The sequence below is a fragment of the Heterocephalus glaber genome, unplaced genomic scaffold (assembly GCF_053883595.1).
Source record: "Heterocephalus glaber isolate CG9 unplaced genomic scaffold, H.glaber_assembly_v1.0 deba00001481, whole genome shotgun sequence".
In the NCBI taxonomy this organism is placed as follows: Eukaryota; Metazoa; Chordata; class Mammalia; order Rodentia; family Bathyergidae; genus Heterocephalus; species Heterocephalus glaber.
In genome coordinates, this window is record NW_028258317.1 from 1283055 (window position 1) to 1301964 (window position 18910).

Genomic DNA, 18910 nt, shown 5'->3' on the forward strand with positions numbered 1-18910 from the left:
TAGATAGTTGTGTATTTATCTTCTTCCAAACCAAAGGCAAGATTTTAAATCACAGCATAAAGATGATATGTCTGCTGGGGAAAAAAAATTGAAAGATAAAGTTCAGGTTTTAACATTGCTGATGATCTCATTTTATTCTGACATAATATTTGGCAAAGCTGGAAGCAAATTACAAAGGGCTTTCTCATTCCTATTTGATCTCTTTTCAAGATATCATTTAATCTTGGAGAAAGTCTGGGAGTGAGATACAGATCCTCTAGGATGATCTGCATCGGGTCTGTAGGAAACCTATAAGAATAGTTAAATCCCTTGTCTGATTTGCCTCTCATCACAATCGGGTTTTTTCCCATGCTTCCTCATTTAATATTTTCACCATTAGTAGAACTTCCCACTTTTAATTACTGCAATTGCTTTTCATACATTTGGAAGCAACAGAGAGGGGTTGCCATTCTCTGTATTTGTATCTAGTGCTGTCCCTCACTAATTGTGTAGCCTTGAGGACATGGGGTGACTTCTGTGTGCATTGGTTGCCCTCCTATGTAAAATTAATCCATTAAAGGTTCATACTTATGGATAGTGTAAGAAACAAAGTTATACAGTGTACGGCTCGTCCAGGAAAAAAGCCTCAGTAAACAAACTTACCCATTATTATGATGAGTAGGGAACAGATGAGAGGACCCAGTTTCTGTGGTATCATGGAAGTCATTTCACCTGTGTAGACCATCCACTAACACACTACTGCCAGCAGGTGGCGACAAAATATTATTGCGAAAAGATCACGCGAGTTGAACATTTGTATATTATCTGAAATCATAAATCATTTTAAATTATTTTAAATTGACACAAAAATATAAAAGTGTACATATTAATGGAGTATCATGTGATGTTTTAATGCATGTATACATTGTATAATGTTTATATCAGGTCAAACATATCTATCTCCTTAAACATTTATTTATTATTTCTTTATGGTGAAAACTTTCAAAATCCTTTCCTCCAGCTTTTTAAAATGCTCAATACATTGTAGTTATCTGTAGACATCTTACTCTTACCTAACTGTAACTTACCTAATTAAATGACCAACTTCACCCCATCTCTCCCCACTCCCCTCTCTCTCTGGCCTCTGGTAACCACCATTCTATGCTAAACTGTTATGAGATCAACTTTCTGAATCCCAAATCTTAACACTTTTAATGAACAAGAAAACTTTAACATTAAAATGTCAGTGCAGGAGTGCCTTTTGATGGTCCCATTTGTGCACTGTGAATTAGTAACCTGCATAAGACTGTTTAAAAGTAGTAATTTAATTATTTGTGATAACCTAGTAAACACATGTATTCCAAATAAAATATAGTTATCAACAACTGCTGGGGTTTTTTCTAATTAAAAAGTAATGCATAAACCGGGCATGGTGGCGCATGCCTGTAATCCCAGCACTCAGAGGCAGGAGGATCGCTGCGAGTTCAAGGCCAGCTTGGCCTACATAGTGAGTTCATTGCCAGCCTAAACTACAAAGTGAGACTCTGTCTCAAAAAAAAAGTAAAGCATGATTGTCATACAAAACTAGAAAATACAAAACTATAGTTAAAAGTCACCTGCAATTTTGCTACTCACAGACAAGTAATAGTAATATATTACCTCATTTCTTCTCAAAATTTTGTCTTGGCATATATTCTTAAATTTTAAAGATCACAATATATGCATGTTTATGTTTTCACTTTTTCTTCCCAAATCAAACACTTCTTCACAACTATCACCTTTAAAATATCATATGAAGAGTTTTATGTCTGCCTAATGTGTATTGTTTAAAATGGTGCACAAAGCACTATCTGGACCCAAGCTTTATGTGGGAAAAAGGCTGGATTTATTTTGTCTAAATACAGATTGAAATTGTGAATGATATCATCAGCTAGCTGGGAGAGAAACTAAGTTTTTATAGGTTCTGAGAAGGGGGCTGTAAGCCTAAGGAATTTGGAGTGGAATGAGTATGATTGAGGGTCCAAGGACAGTCAGCGCAGGTGTGCTACAACACTGGACTCTGGTGCCAGGGAGATTGTATATTCCATCCTAAATTTTCTTTATGGGCATCTGTTCTGTTTACTATGAGTACCATGGCCCCTCTAGTAGTTGCCTGTTGTGTCTTTTGCTGGGATGTTTGCTCACAGGGTCTCACTTGGGTCAATCATGACATTTATCTAGATCTAAAGGTGGTTTACTTAAAGAAGCAATAAAAACAATAATGGAAATTATAACAAACCCGTTCATTTGAAGAGGATTTTTACATTATTCAAAAGACTTCTGTGTGAATTAAAGAAAGAAATAAAGATAGCAGCCAGATGATCATATCAGTGGAAAACTGATCTAGTTCATCAATATCTCAAGACTGGGAGGTTAGCTGGTTAATCTATGGTTTTAATCCAGTGCCCTTGGGCCCATGGATATCCTAATGTATATCTCCCTATCCACCCTGCAGGCAACCAAGGTCATAGGTTTGTTCTACAGAGCCACTGGTTACCATTTGGAGCTGGCCACCTTATTCCAGCTCTTCTCCTCTAGTCAGTAGCAAACAAGTCAGTATCTCTTAACACAATAGTTTGATTATAGCCCTGGGCAAGAATCCACCCCATATTTCGGGTGGCATTGCTTCACCTTCACCTATTGTAAATATGGTATTTTGTTTACAACAGAAGGGTACTAGTTAGCTAAGTTGTTCCCTTTTTATATTCAGCCAAGTTTTTGATTTAATATTACTCGCTATAATCTTGGTTATACTGTTCCTTTGAGTGTTAAAGATCAAGTCAAACAGAGCTCTGTGTTAATCAAAATTAATCTTGCTCTCTATGTATATCAAGATCAGTTCAGGCTCCTCAAGCTTTACTTTTACTACCACTATACATTTTACCTGAAAGAAAAATATCAACTATTCCAAGAAACTTTTATTTTTCTGAATTAAAACTCTGGATGAGAGAAAGAGTATTTGCCCCTTTAGGTACACTGTCCTCTCTGTGGTGTCCTCTGGGAGTGGCTACACTGGAAGGAAAGCTTTTGCTTTATTCCTTTTCTGGTCAAATTTGTAACAAAGCATTTGAAGCATATAGAAGAGACAAAGAAAGAAAGAGGAAAGGCAAGAAAAGGAGAGGAAGTAAGAGAAAGAGAAGGAAAGGGAGAAGGTAATGGGGAAGAGGAAAGAAGAGGAAAGGAAGGAGGGAGTGAGGGAGAGAGGGAAATAAGTACTTCTGTTCAAAGTACATGTTAAATTTTGCCATAGTTACCTTAGATCTCTTTTTATAAAAGAAATACAATATTACAGATATACCTAGAAGCCATCCTCATCAGTCTTTAATTTCTTCAAAGTAACAAATGTGAATTTTTGTTATATATATATATATATATCCTCACAAATATTTTATTGGTTTATGTGTTTTGGATATGATGCTTCAAACTCTATTCTTTAAACTTTTTTTTTCCCCCAGTACCAGGGATCAAACTCAGGACCTTGTGCTTGCTAGGCAGGCATGTCACCTTTGAGCTAAATCCACGGCCCAATTCTTTAAAAATTTTACATACCATTATCTGTTTACATTTTTCCCCATTGGTAGCCAACTGAACTCATTTTTACTTTTTCCTAGTACTTCCTTGTAAGAATGAGCTCTCTCTGAATTATTTCTTTCTCTGCTGGTAGAAGATTTATTTATTTTCACTTTGTAGGCTGATATAAACGGGGCTGAAGTAAATATCCTTGCACATGTTTCCTGCTGCGTATGAAATAGCATCTCAGGCTTATTGAGAGGTGGAATTGTTGGGATATGCGTGGTTGTAATCTCACAAGATGGGATCGAACAGCATCTTAACGCGATCATGCCCATTGATACCTGAAAGTCACGTGTGAGTTTCCCCCACTCATCTTTGCCCACATCAGTGCCACCCCTCACCATCACTGTGTCCAACGTGATAGCTCTGTAAGCTTGTCTTACTGCTCCTCCCCCAAAATTACTGGTAAGGCTAAATAATTCTCAGAGCTTTCTTGGGATTTGAACTCTCTTACTCCATGAAGGAACTGTTTGTATCTGTCTTGTTCGGTTTTTCTTACTGATTTATATGTCATTTATATAATCAAGAGCATAATTCTTTTTTTATTACATGAAGTACAAGGTCTGCTAGTCTGTGATTCTCTTTTCACTTAGACTATGGCGTTTTCTGTCGTATAATTTTTTATTTTAAGACAGCCATATTTATCCATTGTTTCCTTCTAGTTTGAATCAAATTTAAAACTGTTTTTCATATGCCAAGATTATATTCAACTATTCAACATTGTACCTTCATCCTCAACACTCGAATACATCTTACATGTCTTATTGCGGTCTATATTTTCCTTACCCCTTCTTTCATAACTTTGCAAATTAGTTATCTTTAGGTTTACTTATAATGCTTATTTAGATTTACTTACATATATACATTAATTTCTTTGCTACTGTTGTTTATCCCATCTACTTTTTTTTTGGTGAGGGGTTAATTTTTCTAGTTACTAAAGACATCCCTTGCATCTTTCAGTAACAGTTGGTGAGTTGTAAAATTTTTGTCTGAAAATAGTAGTATTTTACTCTAGCTCTTGAATTATACATGTATTTTAGCTGAGAATACAAGTCTGCATTGATCGGTTTTTTTACATAAATATTGTGATACTATTCAATTGAATATTATTCAATTGCCTTATGATATCTATTGAGATTCTGATATCAGTCTAATGTCATGGATTTCAATCAAGAGCAGTATTGCCCTCCAGGGACATTTGGCCATGTCTGAGGAAATTTTTTGGTTGTCATAACTCGTTGGAAGACAGAGTCGCATCTAGTGGTTAGAGGCCAGGGACACTGTTAAGTATCTTACAATGTAGCAGACTACCCTCCACAATTAAGAATTATCTGGTCCAGATAACAATAATAGAGCTGAGATTGAGAATGTTCTTGAATTGCTATTTCTCTATAAGTAATTTCTTTTCCCTTTGGTTATTTTTTAACCTGTATTTGTTGCTTTAATGTTTTACTATGATAGGATTAACCATGTATTTATTGTCATTCATCTTGTTTAGAAATCATTGTACATCTGAGAATGCATATCTTCTACCATTTTTAGAATATTTTCAATGCAAATATTTCCTCATCCTCACTTTTTTTCTCTCTTTCTAGAAATCTTATGTGCTACTCTATTTTTATTTTATTTTTCATCTTTATTAACATGTCACATTTTCCATCTCTTTATCAACTTGTATTACATTGAAGTAATCTCCTCACTTATATCTTCCAGTTCACTAATTTTCTCTTCTAATATCTGTAGCCTGCTTTTGAATGTTCCCATTAATTTTTAAATTTTTGTTTTCTTTATTTTTATTTCTGGAATTTCTATTTGTTTACTTTTCAATTTTTTTCTTTTTTCATGCCCTCTTATTTTTATAGAATTTTGTTATGTGCCTTTTATCAACATGCCTTATAATATGTTTTAGATTTTAGACTATTTTCTTCTAGTATCTCATTTATTGAGGTTCTAACCTTACAGTTTGTTCTGCCTGCTGGCCCATTCATAATAAAAAATGTGCTTGTGTATGTTTTGTAATTTCAAATTGTACCCTTATGGTACACAAGGCTTGTTTGATCTATGACAATCCCTATGACCTATGTTAATTATTTTTTGATCAGATGCCCCAAGAGTATCACACTAGTCAAGAACCTAATTTTATATTAATTTATCAGTTTGAAGATTTCCCACACAAAGTGAGTGGTATCAATTCTAATCTCAAATCTGCATGACGTGCAGATTTACAGATTGATACTTTAGTGGAGATTTTGTTTTTCTCGCCAGAGACTGAAAACACAGAGATGAGCCTGTGGTGGAAAAGTACTAGTTCATTCTTTCACAGGATATTCTTCTAGGAAGTAGATTCAAGCCAAAGGCTCAGGCATTGCTATTTTATTCACCTGCAAGATTCTGTTTTCTATCCTCCGTACTTCTTTCCTTGTCTAATCCAAGGTCAGTCATAGCATTCGTTCATGGACTACTTTTCTGGCTTAAATTTCCTTCTCACATCCGGAACATGGAGATTTCCTTTCATCAGCTCATCTATGAATCTAAAATAATGTTTGTTATTTCAACAAGTACTAAATATGGAGAGTTTTTACACTATGCTATAGCCAGTACTAAGAGTTCTCAGTCTCTCTTTTTTTGCTCCTTTTTCTTTTCTTACACCGACAGGTTGATTAGTAAGGTATCACTGTGTTCAAGTTATAACTTCTGAAAAATGTGACCTGTGTTGCTTTTTGCTTCCACTTCCTAAAATGCTGTTGACGTGGCAAGCTTCAGATTTATTTCCTAGCCCGAACTTCTCAATACTGTCTTCCCTCTGCCCTGCATATCATCTAAACCACCCTGACCCGTTTATTGCACATGTATGTATACATTCTTGCTGCCATCTCACTGATTTTCATTTTTATACTGCTGGTGTGCTTTGCATCGACCTTTTCTTGAATTATAGGAGCAAGATCCAGTCTCAAGTTTAGAATGAAAAGGCAAAGACTTCAGGAAACCAGAGTAGGATGATTATGACAGGACAGGAAAGAAGCAAAAAGTTTTGTTTCTTCAACCTGCCCTTAACTTGGCTTTCCAAATTCATCTTTTATCTAAACATTTCCCTTCGCCAAACTTTTTTCAGAACCATCAAATATTGGGAGTGTTCGGTTATTTGAGCAAATATAAAAGTGGTCATTTGTTTCTCATTTTCCTTCTCATCTTTAGCTTTATAATCCTTGGTGTGAATCTCAGAAGAGTGGAGAGCTTATTGATATTATAAAATAAAACCCAATCAACTTTTGTTGTTTTTAGTCCTTCTCAAACATAAAGTCCTACATTCACTCATTGGATATGTTAAGATAAAAGCTTTAATCATTGTTATTAATTGAAAACAAGATTAATTACTGATGGAGTTGTTCTTATTAATTTGCAACTGTTTAATGAACTGTAATTCTCTTTTTGAAAAAATGCTAATATTTCACTTGGGAGCTTTCCCATTAAGCTTCTCAGGTCATGCTCATTAGTAATCTTCGCTCAATGTATGAATTAAATCCCTGTAATTTGCATCTGAAAATTACTCTGCCCATTTTCAAAAGATTTCTTAGTGCTCCAGAAACATGAAAATGTATTCCAACCAGTTTATCCTCAGGTATGTCCTTCTAAAGCATCACTATGGCCTTGATGGGCCATTCTTCCTTGGATGTATAGAGTAAAACAATTTGTTTTATAATATATGTGGCCTGGTTTTAAATAAAAATCTGCAATGTCCCAAATGCCTCTTGAATGAGAATACAAAACACAGCACAGAATTTAATTAAATATTCCTTCATTTTTTATTAGATTTGTACCAATTCCGATTTTTCTTGCTTGTGTAGCCAGCATTTATGGACATATTTCATCACCTGTACATAATTGTGTCATTCTCTAAGTGATTCTTAATAAAATAAATGGGTGAAATATGTCCCCTGTAAATCTTAACACGCATTGAGATTTCTAACATAATGAAATAGGGCATCAATTTGATCATAGACCAGTTATATTGCTCTCTAGGCAATAGCTAATGATCAATTCCTCTTTTGTGTCTTTTGGGAAATATGCCCTTCATTAGCATCTTAAAAGACTAATGGATGTATATTTATTTTTAGTAAACCTCTGTCCTATTCTTAATTGAATACATTATCTAGTTATTCAAAGCACAGTTACTCCTAACACTCAGGACATTACAAAGGCTTTAGGAGCCCTGCGTCAGGAACAAGGGACAGAGACCAAATATGTACTTCTTATGATGTCCCACAATTAATCTGTGCCTGCCACATCCACACCCACTACACCACAGTCACCTGTCAAAAATGCACAACAGGGTCGGGGATTTAGCTCAGTGGTTCTGGCACCTGCTGCGCAAGTGCAAGGATCAAAGTTCGATCCCTGGTACCACCAAAAAAAAAAAAAAAATGCACAAGATGCTAATTTTTGTCCCTCACTTTTCCGAGTGTTTATATGCTGCTCCTACCTGTAAGTTCTCAGTATGGCCCAGCTGTATCCACTCCCATTTCTTTGCTCATGCCACTCCTCTGTCCTGAATGGCTCAACTTCACTTCCTTCTCTCAAGACTGCCTTCAAAGGCCATTCACCCATAAATCAATCACTCCTCTGTTAACCAACCACTGCGGTTGTGAAGGGGGCCTACAACACCCCCAGGCAATGGTGGGGTGGGTGGGGAGCACAGGTGCAAGTAGGTAAGAGCATTGGCATCACATCTGCACACTAAAGACATGGCTGTGGCACATAACAGGTCTCTAAGAGTTATTTAATGAGCAACTAAGTGTTAATTGAAAGCCACAAAGAAAACAAAGTTCTTAAGTTAGACGAAGTGATATTACAGGTTCTAAGAAATTTTGGGTAATGTTGAAAATGCATTTTTTAAATTCATTTACTCAAAAAGTATGAATTTAGTAGTAATAGTCCATTAAAGTATAAGGCATCTTTGCTGTGACTTTCCATCAGGGAGGGGTCAGAGGCCTAACAAAACACTGCCAAATTACAAAACACAGCTCTTGTGCTCTCAGGAGACTGAGGAATAAGGACAGTTCTGGAGGCACATGCTTCTGTGGCAAAGCAGCTGGTCACAGAAATAAAGGATTTTTTTTTTTTTTTACTGAAAATAAACATTTATTTCCTTAAAAATATTACAGTAAGCTTATCCAACTTGTGAGCAATCAATTTATGGCCTATTCCCACTCTGTTTATAAAACCAGCACATTCTCTACTCTGCCATAAAGAAGGATAAGCTTGGGACATTTCTAGCTAAATGGATGCACCTTGAGAACAAACTCAAGTGAAATAAATCATACACATGTATTTAATAAAATAAAACCAGTACATTCTGAACATTGGTCACATCATTTTCAGCAGTCAAAGAGAGTAAGCACTCCTCCCTCCTCACTTCAGTAACCTGAATCATTTCACTTTTTAAAAAATATTTTCATATGAATATAATATAATAGGCCTCAGCCTTACTCCTGAAGATTCTGTTTCATTACAACTGCATGAAATCCACATTCCTGTATCGGAACTGCCGAAACTAATTCTAACATCACAAGCTGGGAACCACACATCCATTAGGTTTACACTTCCTCTACTTAGAGGCCAACTGGCTTTATGAAAAAGTCCTTTGACAAATTCTGTTTCCTGGACCAGGGTTTTAGTTCAGTAGTGCTGCATCTGCCTTGCAAGCACAAGGTCCTGAGTTTGATCCCCAGTACTTTAGGACAGAGGCTAAGCTGGTCTTGTGTTCACTGAGGGCAAGCAAGTGAACTGGCACTCCCCCAGATCAAAGGCACCAGCCCCTTGCTGCTCCACATCACTGGCTACTCCCACGTAATAGTCCTCTATGGCCCCAAGGTCCTCATCCTCTTCCTCTTCTTCCTCACAATTTGGGTCATAGTCCTCTTCTTTGCTGTCAGACCCCTGGCTCTTCATGTCCACTGACATCTCTGCATCCAGTCAAGTTGCAAATCAGGAAAGCAGTTGCTTTTTCTCCCCTCAAATTTCACTGCTTTCTCAAATGCATTAGTGTTTTTGTATTCTGTAATTTTTGAAGATCATTCAGGTAGACATCACCCAAATATTCTGTCATATGATCTCCATCGGGAACCGTGACCCCATGGCTGCAGAGCCCCGGCAGGCCAGAGCAGGTCAAGCCGGGCCAGTGAGGTCTGACTCAGACGCTGCAACTACAGAGGCAGCGGGGCCGACCCCGCTGAAATAAAGGATTTTTATACATGGTACAATGGATTCTTATAAGTCAGGGATGTCTTAGATTATGTCTATGAACTTCAGCCAATGAAATATGCTAGCAACATCAAAGAATCCATGAACATAATGATGTCTGTTTCAAAGTGATGCAAATTTGCAATGAAACATTAGGAGTCTCAATAAATGGAACTTCCACTAGATCATATCCCACATGTGAATGGTGTAATCTGTGCACCCGACCTAGGGTGAGTGGATTTTTAATAATAAAATCATGTTTTAAACATATTATATGTGTTTCATGCATACATAACATGTTATGTATGTAACATATTATATATGTTATGTATACCTTCCTGCATTCTCTAAGATAGAAACAATCTAAAAATTTGTTAACTTCATATCATTATACAAAGAACTAAGCTTATCAAAAGCAATGATTGCCTGACTGGAGACCATAGCTACTGAGCATGTCTATGAGTGTTCATTTTGAGATCACATCTATCCATTGCATGACATATGACCACATGTGAAATGCATACATGTCTCTGCTATGCTTTATCTTATTTTTGATCTGTCCATTTCCTATAGATTTCATAAATATTTTTCACTTAGAATGAAGAATTACAACCTCTGGATAATAGCTAATCTTATAAAACTGAAAAAAAAAAAAAACCCCTCAGGTGAAATCTTTGGTAACAAATGCCTTGAGAATCTTTTTTATTTTGATGGGTGGGTCAAATAATTTCTCTAGTGAAACTGACAGAGTTCCCAAATTATGGTCTTATATTTCATTGAAAAGAGAGAGAAAATAGAGAGACAAAGAAAGAGAAAAAGAGAAAGGGAAAGAGAACAGTATTGTAGGAAATGGGTAAGTGGTGGGATCTGGTAAGCCAAATTCAGATTCCAACTCTGCTTCATACAGCTGTGTTACTTTAGGCAAGTTACTGAGCCTGTCTGAATCACCATTCACTCATCTATAAAATGAACAAATCAATTTTTCTAGATTGGATCCAATTAGGTACACAAATATTTTAGTCCCTTTACCCTTCATTAGCATAAAAATGATGAACTGATCTAATTTTAGATATTCTTTCAAAACTGTCATCTTTCTCATAAATAAGATGGTGATAATGAAAATATGAATGACTCAAATTAATTATTCTAATACTGCATATCCTAATATTTTGTCTACTTCTTTGAGATAGCACTTGAAAGCAATTTAAGGTTTTTGCACATCATCAACCTATCATCTTAAATAGGAACAGTCCTTGTGCATAGACTGACAGCTATTAAGCAAAATTTATTCATACTGATTAAATAGCAAATTCATCTGCAGAAAACAACTTTTAACTATACCACATGGGAAATGGTTTTGGAGACATTGGAGATTAAAATTATGATCACTGTTTTAAAGTTCATTGTATATAAATGTATATTTATGAGCTATCTCTAGGCTCAATATAGCTTTTGGAGCTTGTTTCAAAGACTAGTGCTAAAATCAACAGACTAAAACCTCTAAGGACAGATGGAATTCCAATTTTGAATTCAGTCAAATAGAAACAGAACTTGCTTCTCATTTTTATTTTTAAAATATGTAACAATTATTAGAGTTCCTTAAATAGTAAAAATTGTACATGTTTCTCTTTCTGAATACACATTAATATTAACATCAAGATGTACTTACATATCGCAAAAGAAAGTCACTTGATCAATAAACTCAATATTTATACAGTAAATATTATTTTAAAAGCGATAAAAGTGAACTCAATGTTGAGAAGAAAAAAATAAAATCAGAAGACAATGCAATTTTTTTCTCAAATATTATACTTAATTATTGCTCCTTTCCTCTGCATCTCATAGCTATACCCTTGCTGGTCCAGACACCATTGAGTGCCTGGCCAATGGCACATGGAGTGGAAGTAACCAGCAGTGTCTGGCTGTCTCCTGCGATGAACCCCCTAACGTGGACCACGCCTCTCCAGAAACTGCCCATCGGCTCTTTGGCGACATCGCATTCTACTACTGCGCAGATGGCTATAGCCTGGCGGACAATTCCCAACTCCTCTGCAATGCCCAGGGCAAATGGGTTCCCCCAGAGGGTCAAGCCATGCCTCATTGTATAGCTCATTTCTGTGAAAAGCCCCCATCTGTTTCCTACAGCATCTTGGAATCTGTGAGCAAAGCAAAATTTGCAGCTGGTTCAGTTGTGAGTTTCAAGTGCATGGAAGGTTTTGTGCTAAACACCTCAGCAAAGATTGAATGTGTGAGGGGTGGGCAGTGGAACCCTTCCCCCCTGTCCATCCAGTGCATCCCTGTGCGGTGTGGCGAGCCTCCAAGTATCCTGAACGGCTATGTGAGTGGATCAAACTACAGTTTTGGAGCCATGGTGGCTTACAGCTGCCACAAGGGCTTCTTCATCAAAGGGGAGAAAAAGACCACCTGCGAAGCCACAGGACAGTGGAGCAGCCCCATACCCACATGCCACCCTGTGTCTTGCAGTGAACCGCCCAAGATTGAGAATGGCTTTCTGGCGGTAAGAGACTGGTTAGCTTTCATCACTTACAGAGCCACCACTGTGACCAACCCTGGGATTTTGAAGCAGGGGCTTCAGATTGATTTTTGAAAACCATTAAGTGGCTAAAATGTATAGGTGGTGAATATTAGAGAAAAGTTAAGATGATTATTAATCCTTTTAATATGTAGGCTTTTGTTTTACAAGTATATAACTATTCTAAGCACTTTGTGACAATATCTTAGCTCTAAACGTGAATTAAAGTAAGCAAATTTCTATAAAATATTATTTTGCTTTATACGAGTTACTTCAAATGGATATGTAATTTCTTTTAAGAAATCAAGATCTAAATGGAACCTAAAGAAATGTATTATCGCTTCTTATTTTTTTGGCAAAAGATGGGATCACCAAATAAGACGAAGTTTTTACATTGCTCTTTTAATAGATCTAACGGTTATTTCACCATACTCAACAGAGTTAAAGTCTGTCTCAAACATATTCTGCTTCCACACTAATAAGTCTTCTCAATAAGTCCACCAATGAACAGGAATAAGAATCTATTCCCTAAGTCAAGGGTAATTTTAAATAGACAGTCTTCTAATTTAAACGTTTTTAAAAAGCCTTCTCTATATATGGCCTTTTCTCCGTTGTAGTCAAAGTAACAGTGAAAAACTTTTAACACTTTCGTGAAGATAGATCAGCTTTACGTTGGAAGAAGGTAAAGAGTATATATGTAAGAAGGCTTTTTAATTTATTAATATAACAAATAGTTCTAGAGCTCCTACTAGGTATCAGACATAATTATGATTATGAGCACCGCACTAACATTTTAACAATACAGATTAGGCCTGTGATGGCAGAGTGTTTTTACCCACCCAGGGTACTCCAGTAATATGTACAAAAACAAATAATTCCAAATACTGCTAAGTTCACTAGAGTGCTAAAGCTGGAATTTACCATTATCACTACCAAAGGACCACTCTCATCTTTTAAAAATTTTGATCAATTTATGTACCAAACCATGACCTTCATCATTATATACTTATCTGAATTTTGAGATTATGAATATTAACCTTTATTTTAAAAGACAGAAGATTGATTTTTATTTTCCATCCTATGTCCCAGGAGTAATCTTTAAAAAGTGTATATGAAAAAAAAATTCTAATAGTACTCTTCAGACATATATATAAAATATTTTATTTATATTTTTATGATAAGTTAAACAGTAACAAATATATGTGTATTTGTGCATAGGTTTGCTTTTCTATGGTTAAAACAACAGCAAGCTGTAGCATTTCTTTGGTCGGCAAGATTTTTTTTTAATTTACCATGTAATCCAGTGGTGGTGAATCTATGGCATGCATGACACAGCAGGCTGTTTGTTATCACTGAAAGCCATCACTGATGTATCTATAATTTTCAATATGACCCTAGTTAATTAACCAATATAGACTATTTATCTTTTACTTATTATGAGGTTGGTCCTATGATAAACAATTCTTTAGTAGATATTATGTAATTTAATCTTTTACATTTCACTTGTGTACTTCCAGTTTTAGATAGATAGATAGATAGATAGACAGATAGGTGGGGGGAGAGAGAGAAAGGAAGGGAGGGAGGGGGAGAGAGAGAGAGAGAGAAAGAAAGAAAGAAAAAGAAAGAAAGAAAGAAAGAAAGAAAGAAAAAAAGAAAAAAGAAAGAAAGGAAGGAAGGAAGGAAAGAGAGAGAGAAAGAAGGAAGAAAGAAAGAAAGAAAGAAAGAAAGAAAGAAAGAAAGAAAGAAAGAAAGAAAGAAAGAATTATCCAGACACAGTGGCACACCCCTATAATCCTAGCTACTCCAGAAACTGAAGTCACAGAATAACAAGTTTGAGGCCAGCCTGAGCAACTTAGTGATACCTTGACTCAAAATAAAATAAAATAAAAAGGGCTGGGGATGTAGCTCAGTGCAAGCGCTTGCCTAGCATGCACAGGTCCTGGATTTGATCTCTGGTACCAAAAAAATTTAAAAACGAAGAGTGGATCTATTGGAAAAAACAAATCTTTATTTGGTTCTAATTGATTCGTTCTGATGTTTTGTTTCTACGTTTTCTTCTAATTTTGTTCTTTGCTACTGCTGAGGTGTTTAAACAATTATACTGTCCATTTTCTGCATTGCACTCACTTGTTTTCTCCCTATTACTCAGCACACTACTGGCAGGACATTTGAGAGCGAAGTGAAGTATCACTGTAACCCAGGCTATATGCTGGTCGGAAGTCCTGTGTTTGTCTGCCAAGCCAATCGCCACTGGCACAATGAGTCCCCTCTGGCATGCATCCCTCTGAACTGTGGAAAACCTCCCGCGATCCAGAATGGCTTCACAAGAGGAGAAAACTTCGAAGTAGGATCCAAGGTTCAGTTTTTCTGTAATGAAGGCTATGAACTTATTGGTGACAATTTCTGGACATGCCAGAAATCTGGTAAATGGAGTAAGAAGCTAAACCCAAAGTGTGTGCTTGCCAAGTGCCCGGACCCACCCCTTTTAGAAAATCAGCTCGTGTTGAAAGAGTTAACTTCTGAGGTAGGAGTGGTGACACTTTCCTGTAAAGAAGGGCATGTCCTGCAAGGCCCTTCTGTTCTGAAATGCTTGCCATCCCAACAATGGAATGATTCTTTTCCTGTGTGTAAGATGGTTCTTTGCCTCCCGCCTCCTCTAATTCACTTCGGTGCCCCTGCTCCTTCTTCTGCTCTTCACTTTGGAAGCACTGTCACATATTCTTGTGTAGAGGGGTTTTTCCTAAGAGGAAATCCTGCCACTTTTTGCCAAGCTGATGGCACCTGGAGCTATCCACTGCCAGAATGTGTTCCAGTAGAATGTCCCCAACCAGAGGACATCCTCAATGGTATGGTCGATGTTCAAGGACTGGCTTATCTCAGCACAGCACTCTATTCTTGCAAGCCTGGATTTGAGTTGGTAGGAAATACCACCACCCTTTGTGGAGAAAATGGTCACTGGCTTGGAGTAAAACCAACATGTAAACCTATTGAGTGCCCAAAGCCCAAGGAGACTTTGAATGGCAAATTCTCTTACACAAATCTTCACTATGGAAAGACTGTTACATACTCTTGTGACAGAGGGTTCCAGCTTGAAGGTCCCAACACCTTGACCTGTCTAGAGACAGGTGACTGGGATATGGATGCCCCATCTTGCAATGCCATTCGCTGTAATCCCCCACAACCCATTGAAAATGGTTTTGTGGAAGGTGCAGTTTACAGCTATGGTGCTGTAATCATCTACAGCTGCTTTCCTGGGTTTCAGGTGGCTGGTCATGCCATGCAGACCTGTGAAGAGTCAGGGTGGTCAAGTTCCATCCCAGCATGTGTACCTATAGACTGTGGTCTCCCTCCTCACATAGATTTTGGAGACTGTACTAAAGTCAAAAATGGCCAGGAATATTTTGACCAAGAGGTTGACATGATGGAAGTTCCATATCTGACTTCTCACCCTCCTCAACATTTGGGAGCAGTAGCTAAAACCTTGGAAAATACAAAGGAGTCTCCTGCCACACATTCCTCAAACTTTCTATATAGCACTATGGTTTTATACACCTGTAATCCAGGATATGAACTTTTGGGGAACCCTTTGCTGATCTGCCAGGAAGATGGAACTTGGAATGGCAGTGCACCTTCCTGTATTTCAATTGAATGTGACTTGCCTGTTGCTCCTGAAAATGGCTTTTTACATTTTGCAGAAACTACCATGGGCAGTGCTGTGCAGTACAGCTGCAAACCTGGGCACATTCTAGTGGGATCTGACATACGACTTTGTCTACAGAATAGGAAATGGAGTGGTGCTTCCCCACACTGTGAAGCCATTTTGTGTAAAAAGCCAAATCCCATTATGAATGGATCCATCAAAGGAAGTAGTTACACATACCTGAGTGTGGTACACTATGAGTGTGACACTGGGTATGTGCTGAATGGCACTGAGAGGAGAACATGCCAGGAAAATAAAAACTGGGATGAGGATGAGCCAATTTGCATTCCTGTTGACTGTGGCTCACCTCTAGTCCCAGCCAATGGCCAGGTGAAAGGAGATAAGTATACATTCCAAAAAGAGATCGAGTTCTCTTGCAGTGAAGGATTCTTGCTTGAGGGAGCCAGAAGTCATATTTGTCTTCCCAATGGAAGTTGGAGTGGAGGCACTCCCAAATGTATACCTGTCAAATGTGCCACCCCATCACAGGTAGAAAATGGGGTGATGCATGGATTGGACTATGGCTTCAAGAAGGAAGTAGTGTTCCACTGTCATGAAGGCTATGTATTACACGGTGCTCCAAAACTCACCTGTCAGTCAGATGGTAACTGGGATGCAGAGGTGCCTCTCTGTAAACCAGTCAACTGTGGACCTCCTGAAGATCTTGCCCATGGATTTCCTAATGGTTTTTCCTTTTATCATGGGAGAGATATACAGTATCAGTGCTTTCCTGGTTATAAGCTCCATGGAAGCCATTCAAGAAGATGTCTTTCCAATGGCTCCTGGAGTGGCAGTCCACCTACCTGCCTATCTTGCAGGTGTTCCACTCCAGAAATTCCATGTGGAACTATCAATGGGACTGATTTTGATTGTGGAAAGACAGTCAAGATTCAGTGTTTCAAGGGCTTCCATCTCCTGGGGCTTTCTGAAGTCACCTGTGAGGCCAATGGTCAGTGGAGCTCTGGCTTTCCACACTGTGAACACATTTCATGTGGCTCTCTCCCAACAATACCAAATGCATTTATCAGTGAGAGCAGACCTTTGCAGGAAAATGTAATAACATACAGCTGCAGATCTGGCTATGTCATACAAAGCAGCTCGGATCTGATTTGTACAGAGAAAGGGACATGGAACCAGCCCTATCCAGTCTGTGAGCCCCTGTCCTGTGGACCCCCACCATTTGTTGCCAATGCAGTGGCAACTGGAGAGGAATACACCTATGAAAACAAAGTGAAGCTCAGGTAAGATCATGGCCCTAGAGTCTGCAAGGGAAGGCAGGCAGGAAGATTGTAAAATGAAAAGTGATATGTCAAAAATTTAACTAATAGGGAAGATAACAGCATCTCTGGATTGCTCTCCAAAACCCAAAGCTTTTAACATTTGATTTTATTCTATGCATAATTATGGAGGAATCCACTGACTGTAAAAATAAATTTATACCTTTTCACACTGTGGTTTCTAATATAATTATTATGCCTATCGTGAAACAGCAAGATCCTCTAGCCAGCTTGAATAACACTGGAATCATGAACCTTTTTTACAAACACCAGGATGTAAATTTCTTTGTGATTATAACTTGATGGTTATATTTATACATGCAAGCATTAGGGAAAATAAAGCAAAACATCCCTAAAAAAGCTGGCGAAAAACACATACTTACATTGACCAATATGAAGAAGGGAGGTATTCTAAAAGGGCCTTCCCTCTATGATTCTAAAAAACTAAGCATTTAATGCCCAAACAATGATATTTTGCTGGAAATTTCCCTGTCTAAATGTATTATTAAAATAAAACATGATAAAATGTGGAATTTGGGAATTAAATTTCTGTTGGAGTAAACACCCAAAATGTTTGAAGATGTTTATTGCAACCTTCAAAAACAATTTAAATTGTATTTACACCTCTGAATGTATTATGGATTAGCCTTCATGTATTGGTATGTTAGATTTGATTAATAAATAATTCAACAACTCTTCTTAAGGCATTCTGTTGTGGACATCTTAGCCCCACCTTCAAATTTTGTTAATTGCAATAGTAGATCTGAGGAACGGTTGAAATAATAATGAAGCCAAAGAATGGTAGATCATGCACTAAGTAGAAAAAACATTATTGCTTGCCTTTGGAAAACATTTTTAAAATTTTCCTTTGGATGTTGGTGTGCCGGGTATCTTGAGAAGCCATAATGTCACCTGCTTCTCGGGCTTCTTTGTTTTTTGTTTCATATTATATGGTATTATATCATCTTTCAAATCTCTACTTAATGTCTGATAATTAGATCAACTACAAGTTTGCAAAATCTCTGATACCTAAGCCTAGTAACTTGGGAACTTTTAAAAATGTTATCCAGCAACAAATGTTAATTAAATGGTTTAATTTTTAAAAGGCAGAGTATTGTACAAAAGTGTAGACTTCAGAGCCAGATTCCCTCTAGAGTCCATGATTTTGCTACTCTGCTACACTGCCTCAATAATAGGTGAGAACTCAGCTCTGCCATTCCTTAGCTATTTAGCTTTGAGGAAGCTACTTGAGAATTTAATGAGTTGATATTTGTAGATCACTTAGAACAGTAAATATAATGTGATGAGTGGTATGTAAACATTTGCTGAAAATCATAGATGGTGTGAGAGCCAGGCTGAGTTGAATTTGAACACCAATCCTACTGTCACAGGATTAAGAAAAATGTCATAGATAGGCCCTAGAGCAGCATTTAGTATGCCCAACAAATATGTTATATTCTTGCCAGTAGAAGTCTATTTTAAACTTTGTCTAGAATTTTTTGAACAGATAGCTGTTTTTAGAATGAAATGAATTCAATAATGCCGTTATTCATAATGATGATAACATCA

At 37.2% G+C, this 18910-nt stretch overlaps 1 protein-coding gene across 2 annotated transcripts in view; it reads left to right on the forward strand.

The window, feature by feature from the left end:
* The window catches only part of Svep1 (sushi, von Willebrand factor type A, EGF and pentraxin domain containing 1), a 235937-nt gene that overhangs the window by 169023 nt on the left and 48004 nt on the right, over window positions 1-18910 (forward strand). For both annotated transcript variants that reach the window (XM_004848137.3, XM_021261140.2), the window contains 2 exons: window positions 11677-12349; window positions 14514-17305. In XM_004848137.3, coding sequence (XP_004848194.2) covers window positions 11677-12349; window positions 14514-17305 — 3465 coding nt within the window. The remainder of the gene's footprint in view (window positions 1-11676; window positions 12350-14513; window positions 17306-18910) is intronic.